This window comes from Oryctolagus cuniculus, chromosome 1 (genome assembly GCF_964237555.1).
Source record: "Oryctolagus cuniculus chromosome 1, mOryCun1.1, whole genome shotgun sequence".
Lineage (NCBI taxonomy): Eukaryota > Metazoa > Chordata > Mammalia > Lagomorpha > Leporidae > Oryctolagus > Oryctolagus cuniculus.
Window position 1 is genome coordinate 99,700,293 of NC_091432.1, and position 25,613 is coordinate 99,725,905.

At 42.7% G+C, this 25,613-nt stretch overlaps 1 protein-coding gene and 1 pseudogene across 1 annotated transcript in view; both read left to right on the plus strand.

Moving 5' to 3' along the window:
• RAB39A (RAB39A, member RAS oncogene family) overlaps window positions 1-18,589 on the plus strand; it is a 45,412-nt gene extending 26,823 nt beyond the window's left edge. Inside the window, exon 2 of the mRNA XM_002708498.5 lies at window positions 14,214-18,589. Within this exon, the coding sequence (XP_002708544.1) occupies window positions 14,214-14,640 (427 nt within the window). The 3' untranslated portion in view covers window positions 14,641-18,589. The remainder of the gene's footprint in view (window positions 1-14,213) is intronic.
• On the plus strand, window positions 6,631-8,741 carry LOC103350470 (PRELI domain containing protein 3B-like; annotated as a pseudogene).
• Window positions 18,590-25,613: the final 7,024 nt, after the last annotated feature.

Below are 25,613 nucleotides of genomic sequence, written 5' to 3' on the forward strand. Positions count from 1 at the left end.
ATCCTGTCATGACATGGATGAACCTTGAGGACATACGGAAGTGAAATAAGCTAATCAGAGAAGGACAGGTACCTCATGTGATTCCACTTGTGTGAGACAGAAGTATCTAAAGTAGTCAACTCATAGTCACAGCAAAAGGAGAAGGGTGGCTGTCAGGGACTGGCAGAGAGAGAAATGGGGAGTTACTTTCAATAGGTATAGAGTTTTCGAATTTCTCATGCACAATGAGAAATTTCTAGAGATCTGCTACACAATAGTGTACTGACAGTAATACTTGCTGTGCACTTAAAAAATTAGAACAGATCTTCTGCCATTTTTTTTTCACCACAGTTTTTAAAATGTATTTGAGAGACAGAGACCAAGAGCAAGAGAGAGATCCTCCATCCACTGGTTCACTACACATATGCCACAGCAGCCCGGTGGGGTCTGGCCAGTTAAGCCAGGAGCCAAGGATGTAATCCGGGTTTCCCACGTGGATGGCAGGAACCCAATTACTTGAGCCATTACTGATGCATCCCAGGCTCTGCATTAGCAGGAAGCTAGAGATAGGAGCTGGAGAAAGAAATTGAATCCAAGTACTCCAGTGTGGGACTCAGAGCATCTGGGTTCCATTTTTTAAAAATGAGCTTATTTTGGCCAGTGCCGTGGCTCAGTAGGCTAATCCTCTGCCTTGCAGCACCGGCACACTGGGTTCTAGTCCCGGTCGGGGTGCCGGATTCTGTCCCGGTTGCCCCTCTTCCAGGCCAGCCCTCTGCTGTGGCCAGGGAGTGCAGTGGAGGATGGCCCAAGTGCTTGGGCCCTGCACCCCATGGGAGACCAGGAGAAGTACCTGGCTCCTGCCATCGGATCAGCGCGATGTGCTGGCCTCAGCACGCCCGCTGCGGCGGCCACTGAAGGTGAACCAACGGCAAAAGGAAGACCTTTCTCTCTGTCTCTCTCTCTCACTGTCCACTCTGCCTGTCAAAAAAAAAAAAATGAGCTTATGTCTTGGAAAAAAAATTGAAATTTATAAAATATTTGTGACCTTGTTTTGTGCCATTTTTCATAACAAAATCTACACTGACTGTCATTGAGGTCCTTGGTCGACAGCAACAAAACCAACTTGAGAACCTGATCAAAAGTGAAAGTTCCTAGAAGCATGTTTGAGGCACAGGGAGATGAGAAGCTGGAGGGACAGGCTTGAAAAGAATCAAAAGCTCTCCAGAGGTCTGGGCAGCAAGAACCTCAGAAAGCCAGTGTGGTCCCTGTGCTGCTGTTGGCCCTTCTCTGCCTTCTCACCCACTGCCCTAAGAAGCCCCAAATGGCCTGATAACTCATAGAAGGAATCACAGGGTTCTCTAGTGAAAGCATTTCTCCCTTGTGTACTAAAAATCTTTATGTCAGCAAAGCTTGGAGTCATGGGGATTAGAAGCCATCACCTCACTGTCATACTTTGCTTCCCATTGCACACCACTTGCTTCATCACTCACTAGTTTAGGATGTGTGTGTCCTAAAGGATTATGGCAAAATCATACAAGGTTCATCTGATTAACATGGGCCTAACTAGCTCTAAATGACTTGTTCCACAGTTTCAAAGGGCCAGATACTTCAAGGTGTTAGTGACCTAGTGAGATCAACGTTTCCCACAGCCTCAGCCCATTTCCCCGTCTCCACCACGGTGAAGTGAATTCTTTGGTCAGTTGCATCACATAGGATTCCATGACTGTATATATGGTATTCTGTAAGTTCATGGATGTGCTAGTAGCATAGGCTGAATTTGGATTAAATATCTTACAGTGAGGACATCAGGGTCCATTCTGTGTGGCTCTCAAGAGTGAGGTCCTATATCCAAGGTGACAGTAGCTGCTGGAAAACTGGTTAGTCAGCAATGACACTGCAGGACAGACTAGGTAAAAGAAAGTCTTCAGTGAACCCTGGCATAGCTTCCATCTCTCCACCCTGTCTACTTTGTGTGAATCCACGTGGGGTAGATACACTGACTGATAACTGAGGACAGGACATTTTGCTCTATTTGTGGTGGCTTTTGGTAAGTATCCATATAAATTTTAGGTACACATACTCTAGACCCATCGACATACCTGCTCCTCAGACTTCCTTATTACTGTCCTCCAAGCATGCCAGGAACTGCTGTGGCTCCTCACCTACAGCTCTCCAAATCTTCCTCTGGAAAAAGCAGACAATAGAACAGTAAGATGTGCTGCCAGAAGTTCCACAAATGAAAGCATTCCCTTTTCCACTGACCTTCAGGTTCTAGTAAGTGGGGCTGACTGATACCAGCTATTATTTAGAGCCATTTTGTAAGTCACACTTGAGTTTCTTCCTCTTTAATTATGGGGAAATCCAGAAAAGCCAGTGGTTGAGAGGGTGCTGCAGGAGCAGGTGTGCTGGATGTGTGAGCCTTGTTATCCGCAAGTCCACTCAGGTCCCGCCCCACATTCCTGCCAACACATGGGACTTCTGCTTGGTAATGAAGCACAAGCCTCGGAGAACACCCAGCTCTCGGTGGGCACTTGCATTACACAGTCATCTACTGTATTTAGTCTCTGTCAAATCCAGGTTATAAGCCAAGAGTTATTTTTCAAAAATGTGGTAGCCTTTGACACAGTGAGCATGACTTTATTCCAAATGCCACTTCTACAGTTGTCCCGCAGAGTCTTCTCTGGGCTTGATAGGGTATCCCAGTCTTCAACAGGCAGATCAGACACCTATCATTAGATCTGATGGCCCATGGGCCAGATGGCGATGTTGCCCGCACTGTAGCTTGAACCAGTGGAAGGGACCCCTCCTGCTTTCAGCCATATTAAGCTGGAGGCCTTTTAGGTCTCCCACTGAATGGATACGAGAAGCAAATTATACTGTACAACTTGTCTCCAAAACTCAAAAATGCCCACCAAATTATGATGCTTCTTTCTTCTTGGATGGGACATATAATACCACAACTTGTCTTCTTTAGAGAGGTTTCCTCAACCTGCCTCTGATTAAGGAGCCCACTTTCCAAGAAACTTCACAGAGATTTCTGGCTACTGTGTTTTCACAGGCTCTATCTTTAGGATACAAGGGTTTCTGAAATTGTATCAGTCATCCAACACTGGTACTTGAATAGAAACTCCGTGACCTTGATGTGAGAACATAAGACCACACTACTATGGCAGCATTAGGAAGCTGTCTACATTTGTATTCCTCAGATAAGGGAGGACCAAAACAGGTTTTGGATACTAGAAAAAGTCATATGCCTGTATTGTCATTTTAGAAAGCTCTGATGTGAATTCAAATTATACCTCTGTTACTTAACAATTTTAAGGCAGTAATTTTAGAGGCCATTTGAATTCTTTGTACAGTGACAATTTGTAAAAATAAATTAAAAATAAACAAATATTTAAAAAAATCTCTAATAAAATACAAGAGAACATTTTAAAACTTCCAAATCAGAGGTATGTTTCGAAGTATTTTGTTTGAACTAATTTTTTTAAATGTAAAGCATATACTTTTTGTTAGTTATTTTGTTAATTATTGTTTCCATGCTTGAGTTTTTCCATTATGTCCTTTGACAGGGTAGTGACAAAACTCCTAAGTGAATATTTAATTTAGAAGTATGGGGGGCAGGGTGGGAGGGGTAGCACCGTGGCTCACTTGGTTAATCCTCCGCCTGCGGTGCTGGCATCCCATGTGGGCGCCGGGTTCTAGTCCCGGTTGCTCCTCTTCCAGTCCAGCTCTCTGCTATGGCCCGGGAGGGCAGTGGAGAATGGCCCAGAGATTGGGCCCCTGAACCTGTATGGGAGACCAGGAGGAAGCACCTGGCTCCTGGCTTCGGATCAGCACAGCGCCAGCCATAGCATCCATTTGGGGAGCGAACCAACGGAAGGAAGACCTTTGTCTCTGTCTCTCTCTCTGTCTATAACTCTATGTGTCAAATAAAAAAAAAATTGAAAAAAAAAAAGAAGAATACTGACCAGCAACTTAAAAAAAAAAAAAGAAGTATTGAGGCCGCACCATGGCGCAGTAGGTTGGTCCTCTGCCTGCAGTGCCGGCATCCCATATGGAATGCTGGTTCTAGTCCCAGCTGCTCCTCTTCCAATCCAGTCTCTGCTGTGGCCTTGTAAAGCAGTGGAGGATGGCCCAAATCCTTGGACCCCTGCACCCACATAGGAGACCTAGAAGAAGCTCCTGGCTCCTGACTTCGGATCGGCACAGCTCTGACCATTGTGGCCATCTGGGTTGCGGCCATCTGGGGAGTGAACCATCTGACGGAAAACCTCTCTCTCTCTGCCTCTCCTCTCTCTGTGTAACTCTGACTTTCAAATAAATAAATAAATCTTTTTTAAAAAAAAAAGAAGTATTAACATTAATGCTCAGTAAACAAATTCCCTGCAAAAAAAAAAAAAAACACTGCTAATAGTTCTAATGTTAGGCAACTTTTTATCTTGGGTTTTTTTGTTGTTGTTTGTTTGTTTTGGTTTGTTTTGTTGTTTGCACTGCTAATACCTCTTTCCCTCAAACTTCCCCATTCTCTCTGCCATTTTGCTGTTTCCCCAATGGCTGTGTGCATGGCTATGTACAGCCATTTTTTCATGCTCTAAGATGCACTGAATGCCCATTGTGTGTCATCACTTAAAAACCATTGGATATTAATCAGTGAGCAAAGTATTCACAGCACTTGCGTACGTCTCACAACCTGCAAGCCAGAAGCATGGATGGGAAAAAGATGCTGTTCAATAGTACTGACCTTGAACATTCAGTGATTCTGCCCACCTGAGAAACAGACTGTAGCCAAACAGAGCAGCTGTTTTTTCTTTCCATGGGGTAAACTGTTCTTGTAGTTCACTTTGGTGAGGAGAGAGAGGCTGAATGGAAACTTTATTTCTTCCCACAGTAGAATCCTAAGTGTGAGGAAAGATGGAGATGAGTTTCTTTTGATACTCGCAGTATTCCTTGGCAGTGTTGCATGCCCACTTGGGATTGGTTATAATTAATTCATAGTGACACCATTCTGCTTGGCTGAGTGATTTTCCCCCAGAAACCTTCAGCTGTGTGCTGGACTGATCCAGACATAGTTTCTCCCAGATGAATAAGACAGAGGGAAGGGGCTTGGGAATTGAAGTATGTCCAAGAGAGCAATCATCATGGATGTCTTATAGAAATTAAGATATGGAGGAAGATAATGATACATGGGCATTAGTAAGCAGAGACTGATCCAGTTGGTCTTGATGACATTAAATAATTCTAACATTAAAGATATGCTGGGAGGCTATGAAATTTTAATAAAGATATAGACTGTAAATTTGTAGTTTTGGAGGTACTGAATGTTTCTGATGGTGAAAAAGCAGTTAACAAGACAGGAAGAATGGTTGGAGAGAAAAGTTCATTAGACATGAGGAAGTTAAGAACTTGGGAGGTATCATTGGACAGCTCATCCAAGTGGATGTTAAAATCAGTAAGCAGAGTTACAGGAGTTCAGATTGAAAGAAAAACACAGCAAAAGTGCTAAAATCTTTTGTACATGGACAGTGACCAAGCGGTTGGCAGATAACCCCAGATGATAGAGCCAGATGGCATAAGCCTCAAAGGAGCAGGGGATTTTTACTCAGTGGGGGTTGGGAGAAAATGACTATGTGGAAGTGGCATTGGGGAAGCAGAAGTCAGTCCTCTTACCCCTGCAGAAAAGACAACCTGAGCGTGCTGCGGGGGAAGCAGTGTTCTCAGGGGCCAGCAGGTTTCAGTTAGGGTAAGAAGGAGAGAAAACCTTCCGAGTGGAGGCTCTACCTTTGGAAATAGAAGAAGACTTGCTGATAGTGTAGCCTTCAATAAGAACTGGCAGATCTCCCATTTGGGAGGAATAAGATGGTGCCAAGAGCTGTGACCTTGCTCCCTGTTCTTCATAATTCACCTGCCTATCACATCATCATCATGGTGTTTCTAGGAGGGTACTATATCTCCTTCATCATTGTTGCCAGAGAATAGTCTCAGAGCTCTAAATTCCTCTATAACACACATGAGATTGGGTTGGAACTCGTTTATTTATTTGTGTCTCTCTTATGTTCTTGCTGTTCATCTCTGCCCCTTATTTTCTCCTCCTTTTTTTGTTTTTAAAGATTTTTATTTATTTATTTGAAAGACAGTGTTACAGAGAGGAAGAGGCAGACGCAGAGAGAGAGGTCTCCCATCCACTGGTTCACTCTCCTAATGGTCAGGGTTCGGCCAGATGGAAGCCAGGAACCAAGAGCTCCATCTGGGTCTCCCATGTGGGTGCAGAGGCCCAAGGAATTGGGCCATCTTCTGCTGCTTTTCCAGGCACATTAGTAGGGAGCTGGATTGGAAGTGGAACAGCCACCCCTCAAACTGGTGCCCATATGGGATGTCAACACTGCAGGCAGAGGCTTAACCTTTTAAGCCACAGTACCAGCCTCCTCCCCAATATCTTCAAATGACCCATTCATTCAAGGAGACTTTCAAAGCCCAAAATGAAATAGAATTAAAGTAACATGCGGCATTGGGACGTCCTCAGTGTCCGTCCAACGGTGCCTGCACACACTGCGGGCTGGATGGGGCGCTGAAAGTGGTGCTGGGGCAGGGTAACCTCTTTGCCTCCTTGTCCCCTGGCGCCACCCAAACATCGCGCGGGCCACCGGCACCATGAAGATCTGAACCTTGGAACATGTCTTTGACCACCCATGGGAAACCATTAGAACAGTTGCAATGCAAAATACCACATTCCGATGAACCCGAGTGTGGTTGGAGCGGATGTGCTGGACAGACACGTGGACCCCTCTGGAGCTGCGCTGCCACAGGCTCCTGAGTGGGGCCTGCCCTCCGTCGTGAAGTCTCTTATCCGTGCAGCAAGAACCAAACCCTACGTGTAAGAACATTCTGTCGTTGACCCTGTATCGAGAACAATGGAACTCAAATCTACTAAGATTTCATTTACTGGAAGGGGAGAGGGAGCTGGAGAGGGGAGGGTTGCGGGTGGGAGGGAAGTTATGGGCGGGGGAAGCCATTGTAATCCATAAGCTGTACTTTGGAAATTTATATTCATTAAATAAAAGTCATAGACTGTCTCAGAGGGCTTTTCTTCATTTTTCACTTTTTCTTCCTCCAGTAATGTCAAAACTCCATCGCTAACCATGTGATCTATGATGCAGGATGTCTTGATGTCTTTTTCCAGAGCTTCTCTATGTTGCAATAAACAATTCCGAGCTTTTGCAAAAAAAAAAAAATTCATTTACAAATATGGTTTCAGTAGATGAGAGACTCATGTACAAACCACATTCTCAGGATCCAGAAAAAACTGTTTCATAATCACTGTGAAAGGAGTCAGCCTCAGCAGTTACCTTGAAGGACTGATGGCAAGTACAATGTCTTCAAATGCTAATAAAGGCCGAGAAGCAATGGAGTGGGTAATACATAAATTAAATGCTGAGATTGAAGAACTGGTAGCATCGGCAAGAGAAAGCATAAAGGCCCTGATGGTGGTGGCAGCTTTTGTAGAGAAATGACAGCGGTCCGTTCTCCATCGGGCCGCCAGTTCTCCAGGCCGATGTATCCATTTGTTATTTAAAAAGTACGACTAGGGGTCGATGCTGTGGCATAGCGGGTAATGCATTGCCAGCATCCTGTATGGGCGCCAGTTCTAGCCCCAGCTGCTCCTCTTCCCATCCAGCTCTCTGCTGTGGCCTGGGAAAGCAGTAGAAAGGACTTGGGCCCCTGCACCCGCATAGGAGAACCAAAGAAGCTCTTGGCTCCTGGCTTTGGATAGGTGCAGCTCTGGCCATTGCAGCCAATTGGGGAGTGAACCAACAGATGGAAGACCTCTCTCTCTGTGTCTCTCTCTGCCTCTCCTCTCTGTGTGTAACTCTTTGAAGTAAAATAAATAAATCTTTAACAACTATATTTTAGATAGAATTTTTTAATAAGGTGCAGTAAGACTATGTGACTTTTGATCAAAATAAAATATGCAGGGCTTCTAAATCATCAGGATCATCTGAAATTAGTATTGTCTGAAATGAGTATCTTGATTCTCCTGAAGTAGAATTGAAAGCTTTTCATACAGTAGAACTCTACCTGGCTTTGGACCCACCCCAGAGTAAAACAGAGCCTCCTCTTCCAAACACATCACTGTGTTACTGCTGTAGAATTCAAGAGCTTGCATGAGGGAGTTCACTGTAAAAGGAGAAACTGTACAGTTTTAAAAGACATTAATTTTTTTAAAAACTTATTTAATAAATATAAATTTCAAAAGTATGACTTTTGGATTGTAACGGTTTTCCCCCCATAACCACCCTCCCACCCGCAAACCATCCCATCTCCTACTCCCTCACCCATCCCATTCTTCATTAAGTTTCATATTTATTTATTTATTTATTTGACAGGTAGAGTTAAAGAGAGTGAGAGAGAGAGAGAGAGAGAGAGAAAGGTCTTCCTTCCATTGGTTCACACCCCAAGTGGCCGCTACAGCCAGAACTGCGCCATTCTGAAGCCAGGAGCCAGGCACCTCCTCCTGGTCTCCCACAGCTCACATGGGTGCAGGGGCCCAAGCACTTGTGCTATCTTCTACTGCTTTCCCAGGCCACAGCAGAGAGCTGGATTGGAAGAGGAGCAGCAGGGACTAGAACCGGCACTCATATGGGATGCCGGCGCTGCAGGCGGAGGATTAACCAAGTGAGCCAGGGTGCTAGCCCCCAAGATTCATTTTTAATTATCTTTATATACAGAAGATCAACTAAGTATATACTAAAGATTTCAACAGATTGTACCCACACAGACACACAAAATATAAAGTACTGTTTGAAGACTACTAGTTTTACTGTTAATTCTCATAGTATAATACATTAAGGACAGAGATCCTACATGGGGAGTAACTGCACAGTGACTCCCGTTGTTGATTTAACAATTAACACTCTTATTTATGACATCAGTAATCACCTGAGGCTCTTGTCATTAATTTGTATAAAATAACTTGCTCTGCTGAAAAACCAGTGTTTTTATTTGGTACTTAAATGATATTTTTGGAGTGAACATTTAGCACAAGAATATATGACTCCAACAAAAAATATGATTTTGTTACATTAAAGAGTACTGAATTGATTTGCCAAAGTTTTCTAATTTAGTAAAGGTACTCCCTTCCTTGGATCCTTGGATTTGTTAAAAAAAAAAAAAAAAAAAACCAACATGATATTGATACTTATAAAGAATTGTTACTCTATGAGGAAAGCAAACTGATTAAACTTATCTTGAGTTAGGTTTTAAAAAAAGAATTGTTATTCATTATCAAATATTGAGTTGTTTTTATAAAGATTGATTTATTATTAATTTTTAAATATTCATTTATTATTTATTTATTTATTTTTTTTTTTTTTATTTTTGACAGGCAGAGTGGACAGTGAGAGAGAGAGACAGAGAGAGAAAGGTCTTCCTTTGCCGTTGGTTCACCCTCCAATGGCCGCCGCTGCAGCCGGCGCACCGCGCTGATCCGATGGCAGGAGCCAGGAGCCAGGTGCTTTTCCTGGTCTCCCATGGGGTGCAGGGCCCAAGCACCTGGGCCATCCTCCACTGCACTCCCTGGCCACAGCAGAGAGCTGGCCTGGAAGAGGGGCAACCGGGACAGAATCCGGCGCCCCAACCGGGACTAGAACCCGGTGTGCCGGCGCCGCAAGGTGGAGGATTAGCCTATTGAGCCACGGCGCCGGCTCATTTATTTTATTTATTAGAAAGGCAGAGTGACAGAGCAGAAGAGACAGAGAGGGAGATCTTCCATCAACTGGTTCACTCTCCAAATGGCCACAATGGCCAAGGTTGCACCAAGCCAAAGCCAGAACTCCATCCAGCTCCACGATGTGGGTGGCAGGGACCCAAGCACCTGGCCATCTTCCACTGCTTTTCCAAACACACTAGCAGGGAGTTGGATTGGAAGCAGAACAGCTAGGACTTGAGCCAGTGCTCTGACATGGAATGCCAGCATTGCAAGCTTCATATAGATTTCTGGCTACTATTTTTTCACAGGCTCTATCTTTAGGATACAAGGGTTTCTGAAATTGTATCCAGTCATCCAACAGTGGTACTTTAATAGAAATTCAGCGACCTTGATGTGAGAACATAAGACCACACTACTATGGCAGCATTAGGAAGCTGTCTAGATTTGTATTCCTCAAATAAGGGAGGGCCAAAACAGGTTTTGGATACTAGAGAAAGTCATATGCCTATACTATTGCCATTTTAGAAAGCTCTGATGTGAATTCAAATTATACCTCTGTTACTTAACAATTTTAAGGCAGTAATTTTAGAGGCCATTTGAACTCTTTGTACATTAACAATCTATTAAAAAAAAAGACAAACTCAAATAAAATACAAGATAACATTTTAAGACTTCCAAACATATTTCCTAGTGTAAGACATGCCTCTGCATAATACATGAACATTTTAACATTGAGCTTTCAACCCCAAAAGCATGATTTTCTAAAAATTATAGTAATGTTAAATTAAATGACTAGAGATATAAAAGTAATGCTGATTAAATTAAAACTTTCAGTTTAATAGCATAGCCTTATTTAGATTTCTCTTAAGATACTGCACACATCTATCTAATTTCACATTCATAAAAATGAGTGGTAAAACAAAAGCAAATTAAATACCCCCCAAAACTAAAAGAACAGCAACAAGTTAAATGAATTTGCGTTTTTTTGTAATCTGTCGAAGCTGTTAAGAGAACAGGCAATAAAGATTTTGCCTAATCCCATATTGGAGCACCTGGGCTCCATATCCAGCTCCAGCTCCAGCTTCTGCCTGCTAAAGCAGACCTGGGGAGTAAGCTAGGGTGGCTCAAATAATTAGGTTCCTGCCACTCATGTGGGAGACCTGAATTGAGTTCCTAGCTCTCAGCTTCAACCTCAGCCCAGTCCCAACTGCTATGGGCATTTGGGGAGTAAACCAGCATATAATCTCTCTCTCTCTCTTTGCCTCTCAAATAAATACATTTTTTAAAAAATGGTAACAGTTTTCTTTAAAATTTCTGTATAGTATTATAATCCTTAAGAAAATTTTTTTAGAAATAGCCACTTGGGGATCCGGTGCTGTGGTGAAGCAGGTAAAGCCACCAACTGCAGTGCCGGCATCCTATATAGACACCAGTTCGAGTCCCGCCTGCTGCACTTCCAATCCGGTTCTCTGCTAATATGCCTGGGAAAGCAGCAGTGATGGCCCAAGTGCTTGAGCCCCTGCACCCACATGGGAAACCAGGAAGAAGTTTCTGGCTCCTGGCTTAGGGTTGGTCCAGTTCTGGATGTTGCAGCCATTTAAGAGAGTGAACCAGCAGATGGAAGATTTTCTCTCTCTCTCTCTCTCTCACTCTCACTGTTCCTTTCAAATAAATAAATAAACATTAAAAAAAAAAAAAAGAAATGGCAACTTGTGTATCTCTCTAATAAGAATCTTGAGGAGGGGGCCGGTGCCACGGCTCACTTGGTTAATCCTCCGCCTGCGGTGCCGGCATCCCATATGGGCACCGGGTTCTAGTCCCGGTTGCTCCTCTTCCAGGCCAGCTCTCTGCTGTGGCCCGGGAAGAAAGTGGAGGATGGCACAAGTGCTTGGGCCCTGCACCCGCATGGGAGACCAGGAGGAAGCATCTGGCTTCAGTTGCAGTGCGCCAGCCATAGCGGCCATTTAGGGGGTGAACCGAGGGAAGGAAGATCTTTCTGTCTCTCGCTCTCACTAACTCTGCCTGTCAAAATAAATTAAAAAAAAAAAAGAATTTTGAGGAGAAACAGGGAAGCAGCAAATAGAATGAAAGAGAAGTTACCTTTTGCAATGATTTCTTCACACTCTGGCAACAAACGTATTTGTAGTATTGGGCTCCTGAACTAAGCTGTGGATTCAGCATTGGAGACAATGAAGATAGGTGAAAGTTGAAGAACCCGAGAGTGACAAGCAACCCACTGGCTCTTCACAAAGATCTTGATGCCGCAAGCAAGTAGTCAGATGAGTTTCCTGAAGGATTGTTGACAGTTTGGAAATTGAGACACGTGAGATCCCTTGCTCAAATATTTAGCACTTTCCCTCTCTGTAAGATTAATTGATCCAATACAACAAAATCTGTCATCCATCATTTGCCAGGCACTATGATTGTTAGATACTTAGATGAAAAATGTTTGACCCTCAAGGAGCTTTGAATGGAATGGGAGGCATACCAGCAAATCCAGTGAACTCATTATGAAGATTGATGTGACCATGATTGCAATATGATAGTTTTCCAATGAAATGATTATAGGAGGAGTCCTAATAGAGAAGTCAGTGGCAGGAAAGCCTTCTCAGATAATACGATTCTTGATCTGACTACTGGAGGAGAAAAGGGAATCTGGTAGACAGAAGAGAGGTAAAAGACACTCTGGGTATAGAGCCGGCGCCGTGGCTCAATAGGCTAATCCTCCGCCTTGCGGCGCCGGCACACCGGGTTCTAGTCCCGGTTGGGGCGCCGGATTCTGTCCTGGTTGCCCCTCTTCCAGGCCAGCTCTCTGCTATGGCCAGGGAGTGCAGTGGAGGATGGCCCAGGTGCTTGGGCCCTGCACCCCATGGGAGACCAGGAAAAGCACCTGGCTCCTGGCTCCTGCCAGGATCAGCGCGGTGCGCCAGCTGCAGCGGCGGCCATTGGAGGGTGAACCAACGGCAAAGGAAGACCTTTCTCTCTCTGTCTCTCTCTCACTGTCCACTCTGCCTGTCAAAAAAAAATAAATAAATAAAAGACACTCTGGGTATAGAAGACAACATATGTAAGGGTGTGAAACAAAACAGCATGGCCTTGATACTTTGCTTCCTGATTCAACCGGGAAACAGATGACACAATGAAATAACTGTTTCCAGAGATAAGGTCAAAAGAACAAAGGATGCTGAAGAATTCAGGGATGGTAACCGTGGAAAACCTTTAACCACCTGTTTGGAAGAGGCAAGGAAAAGAGAATATTACCAGACTGTGTGAGAGTGGAAGCCGTGGAGAGGAACTATCCAACAGGAACCTTGACTACAAGCAAGGGAATAAAACCGCTGCCTCTGGTCTCCGGTCAGAACTTCCCATTGGAATTTAGGAATGGTTCCTGAAAAGGCCAGGCTCCTGAGACTACAGAAGAGCAGAGCCAGATAAAGCTTCCACCTGCGGTGCTGGCATCCATATGGGTGGCAGTTCATGTCCTGGCTGCTCCACTTCTGATCCAGCTCCCTGCTAAAGGCCTGGGAAAGCAATGGAAGATGACCCAAGTGCTTGAGCTCCTCCACCCATGTGGGACACCTGGAAGAAGCTCGTGGCTCCCGGCTTTGGCCTGGCCCAACCCTGACCATTGTGGCCACCTGGGGAGTGAACCAGCGGAGGGAAGAGCTCTTTTTATCTGTCTCTCTCTGTAACTCTGACTTTCAAATAAATAAATAAATCTTTCTTTAAAAAAAAAAAAAGAACTGAGACTAAATCTCTGATGACTATACCTGTAACTAATACTGTAATAGATCTGTTCAGGCAGCTGTAACACACTTTGAAAGGCTGAAGTCAGAGCTCAGGGTAACAACATGTGGGTTCTGGTGGGGACCCTCTTCTGCAATATAGAGAGCCTTTCTCATGGTATCTTTATGTGGTTGGAAGAAAACTGGGGAGCTTTCTGGAGTCTCTTATGTAAGGACACTGATTCTACTCATGAGGGCTCCACCTCGTGACCTAAATTACATCCCCAAAGCCCCACCTTCTAATACCATCACATTGGGAGTTAAGATTTCAGTGAACAATTTGGGGGAGACATAGACATTCAGCCACTAATACTGACCTTGTTTCATTCTACATTTATGGAGGGGCTGCTGAATTATGTGACAGAAAAAGAATTCTAAAGATTTGATTTGCTATGCAACTTCGGCCTGTCACCCAGTCTTTCTGTATGCCTATTTTTAACCACCATGATATAATAATTATTCAATCAGGTATTTTAAAACAAAGCAAGTAATTGTAGGACAGTGCAAGATGACATACCATGTAAGTGCTCTCACTTCACTATCTAAAACAACCGCTAATTTAATTTCTGTCTGTGTATGAAACCGGCTTTCCTATTAGTCTCAGAATATTTTTATCACTTAACACACTTCATAGTTGATGTGTAAATTCTAGTTAAATCATATCAGAATATCTTCAGATTCTGTCATGGCGCTGAATTATTTGAAGTTGCTGTCATACAACCATTTCTCTTTTTATTTTTTAGGTCAATAACTCGATCTTACTACCGCAACTCAGTTGGTGGATTTTTAGTATTTGACATTACTAACCGGCGATCTTTTGAACACGTGAAAGATTGGTTGGAGGAGGCAAAAATGTATGTACAACCATTCCGGATTGTGTTTCTGCTAGTGGGACATAAATGTGATTTAGCTTCACAACGTCAAGTTACAAGGGAAGAAGCTGAAAAATTGTCAGCAGACTGTGGTATGAAGTACATAGAAACCTCAGCCAAAGATGCTACGAATGTTGAGGAGTCCTTCACCATCTTGACAAGAGACATATATGAACTAATTAAAAAGGGAGACATTTGTATTCAGGATGGCTGGGAAGGGGTTAAAAGTGGTTTTGTTCCAAATACTGTGCATTCTTCTGAGGAAGCAGTAAAGCCCAGGAAAGAGTGCTTCTGCTGACTTCTAACATGCCAAAGAACTAACAGGAACAGATTGGATGTCATTTCAGGATAAATAACATCCAGCAGAGTGATGCAGTGAAAGCATTAAAAATAAATTATAAACCCACGCTAATACTATTTTGTAAGGTTTTGATTCAGAGCCCTGTGCTTACTTGTTACACTATCAGATTGGATATTTTGCTAAATTATCAGGCAAAGCGGATAATTTCAGAGACTCCTGAACTTGGAGTCTCCACATAAGTACCTGCATTCTCACTTTGCTAGCATATAGCTGACCTCAGTGTTCAGATATGTGAACATTACTCATTTTTCTTGACCGTTAAAAATGGATTTTTGTATATGTATAATCTGATTGAAAAGATTGTATCAGGAATATATTATCTTACGTTAATTAATATTGAATAGTAAAGTGCATTTAAGAGTACACCGTTCACTTGCAAGGTAAAAAATCTCAGAAGTATGGACTAGGTCTCAACTATCAGTTCCCTGTTTTAGGTACCAGTTTTTTACAACTTTTCAAAATATTTATGCTCCCTTAATTCTGTTTGAAAACAAGAAAAGCTTTATACTCATTTTTGTTTACTAGTTTATTGTTCCTGAAACTTTTGTGTTTTATAAGCTATCTAAGGATCCAAGCAAACTATTTTAAGCAGATATTTGTAAAAATAAGAACAAAGGGCCACTTATCAGCAAATGTTTTGATCTTATAGTGTACTGTCTGTGATTAGAAAAGAAAAACAAAATTTATTTATATTCAAAGAAAATATGCAATTTACTTTAAACTAATCACAAAATTAATAATATAGGTTAGTAATAGCGTTTTTGCCCAAGTAAATTTCCAAATTTTCCCATTTCCGATACAAGAAGAATGTAGACATTTTTATGGACAAAGGAAAATTGGTTAGATGTTTGATATATTTAGCATTGAGATTGCATTTTACAATCATCATTACAAGGGAAGGTAGAATAATCAGTTAGGAGAGTAAAAAGCCTTTTGAGTTTCCTAATTTTTAACTTATTGATTAATCTTCTGTGGAAGGAGAAAGTTTATTGATTAAAGTCCTCTGGAAGGGACATTTTGATCACAATGTCAAATATTTTATTATATTTATTTTCCTCATGTTCTTTATAAAATGTTCCTGATCACGGAGAGGGTACTAAACCTGCATTTTGGAATCATAATGTTTTTACTGTTAAACAAACTATAATTACTTCATATGTTTGAAAACCAAGGTGGTATAGTAGAAAGAATGTTTAACAAGAAATCAGAAAACCTGCTTCTGAGCTTGCCTTTGCTAACCAGTGTTTGACCATGACTAAGCCCTAAGCTACAGATTTTTCTCATCTGCAAAATGAAGCTAATATTGCCATTTGTTGTTATTTCATGGAATTATTTTGAGAATCAAGTGAATCCTATTAAAAGCTTTTGTAACTAAAGAAAGCATTCTATAAATGTGAGATTGATATCAGCTGCTCATGAGAATTCTTTCTCCTGTTCCTTCCTTTCACTCCTGTTCAGAGGGGACAAAAGAAGGTACTTTTCTTTGTGGACTTGGGAGAATTCTTGACTGAAGCTTATTCTCTGCCCTTTTACCCTGAACTGCTGTTCCTCTAAAGTTAGAAATGATAGGGAGGGAAGTCCCTGGGGAACCAATCACATCAAAAGTTATGTTTGAATGTGTTTTTTAAAGTGCATCTTTGAAGTAAATATTTACTTGTATTTTCAAATACTTGTACATTTTCTAGGTTCATGTAAGTATTTTTAATAGTGTTTATGGGAAGAAGAATATAAATTATAACCACTAGAAAAGTTTTGAATATTTATATTGACTTTTTATTGATAACCTTAGATTAATTTCACATGAAGGAGTTCAAACTATAACTGACCAGATGAGAAAATGCCTGTCCCCCAAAATGTGAACTAGTCTATTTTAAACTACAGTTTAAAATCTGACATGATAATTTTCCATCACTCCAAAATGGCATAAACTCAACTACTTAATATCCAACAGTTTATAGTCATGTGTGCCTGTTTCTAAAGTTAAATAGCTAAAATGTGATTTAACTTGCATTAGCACCCTTTGTACCACCGATGTCGTGTGAGTCCAGAATTGAGGCTGAAGGATGTGATGTGTAGCAAGATGTAGGACAGAATTAAGGAACTAAGGAACTAGAAGAAACAAATGGGAAGGTAGGGCCCCCAAAAAGTTAATACTTGCATGAGCAGAAGCAAGCCTCGAACTGTGGGCTCCTGGCGCCTTGATGACCCTGCTGGGCTGGGTGTGTACATGTGTTGGAGAGTGGGGGCCAGAATGTGATGTGAAGGAAAATGTGATCACTGGAATCTGCAACATGCTAAAACTGGGCTAACTCATTTTTATATTATAGAGGAGCTATTTGTAGGTAAAACAATAGTAGTGTAAATTTTGATGACTACAGAGATCTGAATTCTTAAATAAGATTGCCAAATATCTCTATAACCTTAGCCAGAGATCTTTATCCATTTCTATATATAAAAATAGCTGACTTATTTTCTTATACATCACTACAGAGGATATGGATAATAATGCCAAAATAGTAAAAATGTTTGCTCCAAGAAAACATATTAACTGAATTTCTTAAAAAAATCAGATATAGATTATTTTATATTAAAATTACTTCATTTAAAATGTAATTTAAATTTAAACCTTATTTAAATTAAAAAATTTAAAACTGATCAATGATGCATCTAATTACTAAATATTTTAGGTAAGTGTGATTTTTAGAAAGAAAGTAAAAACTGTCCCAAGCCTATGGTAAGTTTTTCCCTGAGAGAATTGCTCATCTTGAGTCGCATGAACACTTTTAGTGCATAAAATGATGTGATGGTTCATTAAATGGTAAGCTTAAGCCAAAATGTTAAGTAAACAGAATGCTTTTAAATGTGGCCTTTACAAGCATAACGTAGGAAGCAGGATTTCTTGAGCATGGAAACTTGAGAATTTGCTTCTAAGTTTCCAAAAGCCTCAAGCATGCCATGAAATTTTGGTGTGTAGAAACCCAGTCTTTCATATTGTTGTTAGCTTTGCCAGCACAAAATCCTTTCATCCAACTTGACATAATTAAAAATCGGAACCTATGGATTAATAAAATCATTTTAGGAGTATTTTTGTCAGATTTTATACTGTCCTTGGTTTAACTAAGAACAAGGTTTCATTGACTTTGAAGCGTGCACTGTTTTTGAATACTTTCCTTAGTCTGACACTTGCATAGTGAGAAGGAAGACTCATTTCGTAAGGTAACCCTATTTGTTTCCCAGTGACTACCTGGAAAGATTTAGCTTGAACATGTAAAGGAAACATGTACTCTTTTGGGGAACAAAAAATGAAAGACTATAAAGGCTTTAAAGTTAGATCCTTTGTATTTTAAAATAGTAAATACATTCCCAACCAGAAAAGCTAACTCTTGGAAACCCTGTAAATGATAGCCATCTTTGCTTCAGAATCTTTCCAAATCTCAGTGTTTTCACCAAACATGACTTAGCAACTGATCCTCACCTGATCTTAAAATAACTAACAAACCCTACTCCTGAACCTGAATGAACTGCTGCATGGCCTGGTATTTCTATAATGCTATTATCCGATGCAAGTAGACACATGAGTGATGAGCTGTGACAATCTGCATCAATCATTACACAATCTAGTTCACATACTGCACATGGTCATGGTAGGAAATACATGAAAACAAAATTCGTTAAAGGTATAGAAACCATTAGTGTCCTGTGTTGTTATCTCTCTGGGTAAATGTTTTGTCTTTTTTTGAATAGTGCCTAAAACGTTAATGTATGTGACATTCAGTGACAGCTAATTGATGGTTAATTGTGTTAAATTAATCATATTAAATATGGGTTCCACATCCTTGGTTTTAATTTATTCATTTCATAAAGTAATAAACACGTTTTGCTCTCATCATGTCTTGGCATTTTTTTCCAGAATGATAGCCAATAGAAGTAAGATACCATATAGACTTGAATATGTCATTAATGTTATTTGATTTTAAATAATGAATAAAATAATGAGAATGAGAACTGTGATTGTCATAGGATTGTTATGCTATCCATCTTCGGTGGTGCTTTTAAAACTGAAGCAACTACTTCAATTTGTGTGTGTGTGTGCGTGTGTGTACTCACAAATGAAGTGAAAACAAGAATCAACTGGAGATTACCTTGGTAAAGTGTGGAGAAGAACTCCATAATCAAACACTAAAGTATGTGAATATTCACACTAACAGAGATAAAATCTATAAATAACCTGTCAGGTCAGGTCAGATTTTTCCTTCCAAATGAGTTACAAACAGAATCTTAGATTTTCAGAGCTTTGTGGATTACAGAATTGCAGAAAAGACACCTTGTCCTAGCTCTATGCCTCAGCAGGTATTTCAAAATTTGTGACTTTTCCCCACTTGGTTCATTTTTGTCCTGCTTCAGCCTTGCCCATATATTACATTTTGAGTTAACACTGAGGAAATGTTCATACCTTCTACACACATAATCAGTTATACATGTGAAATGTTTACAGTGGTGTTTAGCACATAGCACTTGATAAATGTCACCTTTTATTCTATTTTTTTATTTGTTGTAACTACCAAGTTGTCAAGAAGCCAGTTTTAATCCCCATAGTTGGGGGGCTGGTGCTGTGGCATAGTAGCCAAAGTCTCCACCTCAAGTGCCGGCATCCCATATGGGCCCCAGGACCCACATGGGAGACCTGGAGGAAGTTCCTGGCTCCTAACTTCAGTCTGGCCCAGCTCTGGCTGTTGCAGCCATTTGGGGAGAGAACCAGTAGATGGAAGGTCTGTTTCTCTCTTCTCTCTTTCTCTCTCTCTCTCTCTCTCTCTCTGCCTTTCAAATAAATAAATAGATTAAAAAAAAAAAAAAGGAAATTGAGTTTCTGGACAAGTGTATGGTACAGCAATTAATTGCTTGGGTCTTCTTCATTCCATAACACAGTACCTGGTTCCAGTCCTGGCTACTCCACTTCTGATCCAGCTTTCTGCTAAGTGCACCCTGGGAGGCAGCAGATAATGGTTCCATTATGTGGTTTCTGGGCTCTTGGCTTTGGCCTGGCCCAGCTCTTGCTGTTTCAGGCATTTGTGGAATGAGCCAGAAGAGGAAAGAGGAAGATCTCTCTCTCTTCTAACAAAATGAAACTAAGTAAACAAAACTTTTTAAAAAAGAAATTGTGTTTTAGGGAAAAATAAATGTCTAAATTCTATTAGTAATATAATTTTCACATGATTCAACCTTGTAAATTATCTGAACTGAGAAATTTTAAAAATAAATTAGGAAAGGTTTTAATGATAGTAGCTTGAATAAAAGGGATTATTACAGAATTTAAAAATAACATTCTGGGGTCGGTGCTGTGGCACAGCGGGTTAAAGCCCTGGCCTGAAGCACCGGCATCCCATATGGGCGCTGGTTCTTGTCCCTGCTGCGCCTCTTCCCATCCATCTCTCTGCTATGGCCTGGGAAAGCAGTAGAAGATGGCCCAAGTCCTTGGACCCCCGCACCCATGTGGGAGACCTGTGAGAAGCTCCTGGCTCCTGGCTTCGGATCGGCGCAGCTCTGGCCATTGTGGCCATGTGGGGAGTGAACCATTGGATGGAAGACCTCTTCCTCTGTCTCTATATCTCTCTGTAACTCTTTCAAATAAATAAAATAAATCTTAAAAAAAAATTCTACTTTGTCAAAGTCTCCAAATGATCCCACAAATAAATGTGTTATAATTGGCCAAGAGCTAATTTTTGTTTTTTCTGCTTATTGCAAATTAGACAAGATAAAGTTACTTGTTTTTTATGGTGTAGGAAAAGTGAATATTTATGCATGAAATATATCATGAAAGAAATATTAGGAATGTTGGGATGCATCTGAAATCCTTGTGAAGCCACGGCGTTAAGATCTCCACAGTAGCTCCTGCCCCTACAGTTAACCACAGTACCGCTGGGAAGCACTGTTGAGATAGAATTTTGAATACGCCCTATCCTAGCGGCTGCAAACACAGCAGCGGCCACTGGGGGGTGCCAGAGTGAGAGGTTAAAGAACCTCTTTCCATGGAAAAGTTTCTAACTGCTGGAGAATATTTTTACTGTGTAAGAACTTGGACACTGGAGCAAAAGATTCAAAGGCTAAGCAGACAGTCCCCAGAAACATCAGAAAGCAAGAAGCATCTCCGTTTAGCCACACCTCCTTACATGCACAAGGCTGGCGTTCCTCATAACAGTGGGAGACCACAGTTGTGATCAAGGAGCAGGGGGACTGGAGCCTGGGTCTTTATCTATTTGGAGACAGGGTGCCCTTCTCCACGCCCTCACTTGCAGCTGAGGCTATAAAGAGGAGACACTGGAACTCGATGTGTCTTGGGGGAGAGATTCCCCACCCCTTCCTTTTTTTTAAGATTTATTTAGGTATTTGAAGGAGTTACAGAGAGGAAGAGAGAGAGTCTTCCATTCGCTAGGTTCACTCCCCAAATGGCGACAGTGGCTGAGACCCATCAGAAGTGGTACAGCCGGGACTGGAAACAGGCACCCATATGGGATGCCAACACACCTGCTATGCCTCAGCGCTGGCCCCCCACCGCTTCCTATCACCTAACACATACACTGCACCCCACTATCTGCCTGTCACCACCCACCCTACAGTCTGCCTTTCCACCATAAAGAGCAATCTGCTTACACCTGGAGACTTGGATATCTGTCTCCAGAGGAGAGTAAGTTACCCTCGTCCAGGAAAACGTGGTGCTCCTCCACATCTGATTCCATCTTCCCTTTTCCCCAACCTTTGAGTCTCTGGATAGGCAGCAAAACCCCCTGTATCTGCAAGCTCTCCTCCTAACGGCTCCTTCACTTTACTGTTCTAAGTAGGATTTGGTGCCCCCCAGGGGTCACTGCTTTTTCCCCTCCTCTCTCACAGGATGGCCAGCGTGCCCTGGACCTGGAGTTCACGGTGGCTCTCCTTTGTTCCCCAGTACCACCCAGATTCTCCTCCTCCCTTCTCTGGGAACACCCAGTTTTGTCTTGTGGCGATGGGCCATCCATTCATTAATCCTCCTGTTAGTCGTGTACTGACTTCTGCCCCTCCCCCAGCCACCATCCTCAGCCCTCATTCCTTAACCAATGGAGATCCTGACCCCCATGCTCGTTCTCCCTGTCATAATTCTTAATAATTTCAGTGTCCTTGCAGAAGAGTATTAACTCCTGATGCTTTGCTAAGGTTGATTCTGAAAGCAGAGTCTGACACAGAACTGGGGATGCATACAAGTGGTGTATTTGGGACAGGGCCCAGGAAGCAGAAACGAGGCCGTAGGGAGAGATGTCGGGGAAAGAGGAGAGCCTCTGCAGAGCTGTGCTGTCGTGTTCACCGCCATGAACAAAGGGAATCCAAGTCCACTGGGACCCCTAGGAGGCAGCCTGAGTGCCTCACAAATTGTCTGCGGGAGCCGGTGTGTGGTATAGTGGGTAACGCCTCTGCCTGTGGTGCAGGCATCCCATATGGGTGCCGGTTCTAGTCCCAGCTGCTCCTCTTCTGATCCAGCTCTCTGCTATGGCCTGGGAAAGCAGTAGAAGATGGCCCAAGTCCTTGGGCCCCTGCACCCAGAAGAAGAGACCCAGAAGAAGCTCCTGGTTCTTGGCTTCGGATCGGCCAGCTCCTACCGTTTCAGTCAATTGGGGAGTGAACCAGCGGATAGAAAACCTCCCTCTCTCTCTCTCTCTGCCACTCCTCTCTCTCTGTGTAACTCTGACTTTCACATAAATAAATAAACCTTTAAAAAGGATAATGTTTCTGACAAATGTCTCTTTAGTCATTTGTTTCCTCTTTTTTTTTTTTTTTTTTTTAATTTTGACAGGCAGAGTTAGACAGTGAGAGAGAGAGACAGAGAGAAAGGTCTTCCTTCTGTTGGTTCACTCCCCTAATGGCCACTAAGGCAGGCGCGCTACGCCTATCTGAAGCCAGAAGCCAGGTGCTTCCTCCTGGTCTCCCATGTGGGTGCAGGGCCCAAGGACCTGGGCCATCCTCCACTGCCTTCCCGGGCCACAGCAGAGAGCTGGCCTGGAAGAGGAGCAACTGGGACAGAATCCAGCGCCCCAACTGGGACTAGAACCTGGGGTGCCGGTGCCGCAGGCTGAGGATTAGCCTAGTGAGCCATGGCACTGGCCCGTTTGTTTCCTCTTATATCATTGCATCAGCTCCCTTTGACTCCTGCTCTTCTCAGGTGTGAAGTTTAAATGATATGTAAGATCTCCACAGAGGGATTAAATTTTTTTAGTGTAGGATTTATTTTTTTCTTTTTTAAATTTATTTACATGCATTTGGGTTAAGTTCTGACATCAGATGCATTCATCTATATCAAGATGCATGGAACCATGCCTGACATGCATACACATTATATGTATTATATGTTTATATGTGTTAGCTCTTCTCATTTTTGTATTTATTGAATAAAATATATTATACATTGTGCTTTATATATATTACATGAGGTGCCTTCAAAAAGTTTGTGGATAACGTCTAATGTGAAAAAACTATGGATGGATTTCAAATTTTTGGTACCGGGCTGGCGCCGCGGCTCACTAGGCTAATCCTCCGCCTTGCGGCGCCAGCACACCAGGTTCTAGTCCCAGTCGGGGCGCCGGATTCTGTCCCGGTTGCCCCTCTTCCAGGCCAGCTCTCTGCTGTGGCCAGGGAGTGCAGTGGAGGATGGCCCAGGTGCTTGGGCCCTGCACCCCATGGGAGACCAGGAGAAGCACCTGGCTCCTGCCATCGGATCAGCGCGGTGCGCCGGCCGCAGCACGCCAGCCGCAGCGGCCATTGGAGGGTGAACCAACGGTAAAGGAAGACCTTTCTCTCTGTCTCTCTCTCTCACTGTCCACTCTGCCTGTCAAAAAAAAAAAAATTTTGGTACCAAAATTATCTTTGAATCCATTTCATTTTCCCAAGAATTTTTTGAAGTCCTTTGTATTTAATTCTTAGAAATCTCTATAATGTAGATACCATTTTTATTCTAATTTTACAGATGAGGATACTAAGACTGAGCTGGTTAAGTCACACATCCAAGGTCTCATGACCCATAAGTGGCACAACCTATCTGGACTTGTTTTGTTTTAAAGAACATAGTATTTTTTTTAAGATTTTTTGTTTGTTTGTTTGTTTGTTTGAAAGTCAGAGCTATGAGGCAGGGTAGGGGAGTACACAAGAAAAGTCTTCCAATTTGCTGGTTTACTCCCCATTTGACCTTAATGGCCAGGGCTGGGCTAGGCCTAAGTCAAGAGACAGGAGCTTCATCTGGGTCTCACATGTGAGTGGCAAGGGCCCAAGCACTTAGCCCATCTTCCACCACTTTCCCAGGCACATTAGCAGGGAGCTGGATTGAAAGTGGAGCAGCCGGGACATGAACCAGTGCCTACATGGTATGCCAGCGTTGCAGGCAGTGGCTTTCCCTGCTATGCCACAATGCTGGCCGCAAGCACATACTCTTAAGCACTGTATTAGAGTTTCTCAGCCATTAGTACACCAAAAATTGCCTGAGATATTCGGGGAAAAGGCAGTTGTGGGGCCCAACTTCTGACCTCTGGAATCAGAATCTTCCGAGGGAGGTGCCTGGAAATCTGCTTCCCACGTAAGCACCTCAGGTGTTTTTGATGGGCTCATCAGCCACACTTGAGGAACTCCTTCATTCATCTTTTAATGCATTCACAGAAGGCAAGTGAGGAGAAAGCAGGGGCTGGCACTGCACAGGGGATTAATACATGGGTTGCAACGCTGAAATCTCATAGTAGGAAGCTGATCTTTGTCTCGGCTGCTCCGCATCTGATCCAGCTTCCTACTAATGCGCCTTAAGGCAGTGGGAGATGGCTCATGTATTTGGGCCTCTGCTGCCCACGTGGGAGACACAGACAGTTTCAGGCTCCTGGCTTTCAGCTGGCCCAGACCTGGCTGTTGCAGTCATTTGGGGAGTGAACCAGCCGATGGAAGATCCCTGTCTCTCTGTCTCTCCCTCTCTTCCTGTGTCACTCTGCCTTTCAAATACATAACTTTTTTTTTTTTTTTAAGGAAAAAGCAAACCATTAGCAGTGGGCATCTTAGGAAGTGGGAGAGAGGAGATTGCAAAGAACTTTCATTTTCTTAGTTCTTAGGATTTACCATGGTATTCAGACGTTCCTTAATAAGTTGGTGATTTTTAAAAAGATTTTAAGTAAATAAAAATTAAAAATCATTCCATTTCCTCCCAAACACAGTCAAGCATTAGTAACATTTTGTTTTTTTTTGTTTGTTTTTTAGTAACATTTTGAATTTTTTTCCAGTTCTTCTCCCATTTAGAATAGAAAGAAGATTGTATTTTCTCTCTTTTTTTTTTTTTAATTTTTTGACAGGCAGAGTGGACAGTGAGAGAGAGATACAGAGAGAAAGGTCTTCCTTTGCTGTTGGTTCACCCTCCAATGGCCTCCGCGGCTGGCGCGCTGTGGCCGGCGCACTGCGCGCGATGGCAGGAGCCAGGTACTTACCCTGGTCTTCCATGCAGGTGCAGAGCCCAAGCACTTTGGCCATCCTCCACTGCACTCCCTGGCCACAGCAGAGAGCTGGCCTGGAAGAGGGGCAACCGGGACAGAAACCGGCGCTCCAACCGAGACTAGAACCCGGTATGCCGGCACCGCAAGGTGGAGGATTAGCCTAGTGAGCCGCAGCGCCGGCTTCTTTCTTCTTTCCTTTCTTTCTTTCTTCCTTTCTTTCCCTTCGTCCCTCCCTCCCTCCCTCCCTTCTTGCTTTCTTTCTCTTTCTTTCTCCCTCTCCTTTCTTTTTACAAAGCATCACAGCGGGCAAGTGGAATTTTGCATTTTACATTTGCACATATCATACCCTTACCATTTTCCATGTCACTAGTCACGCAAGAGGTTATGAAGTGAAGTAGACGGACTGGGAAGTGGAGGGGAAGAGCAAGC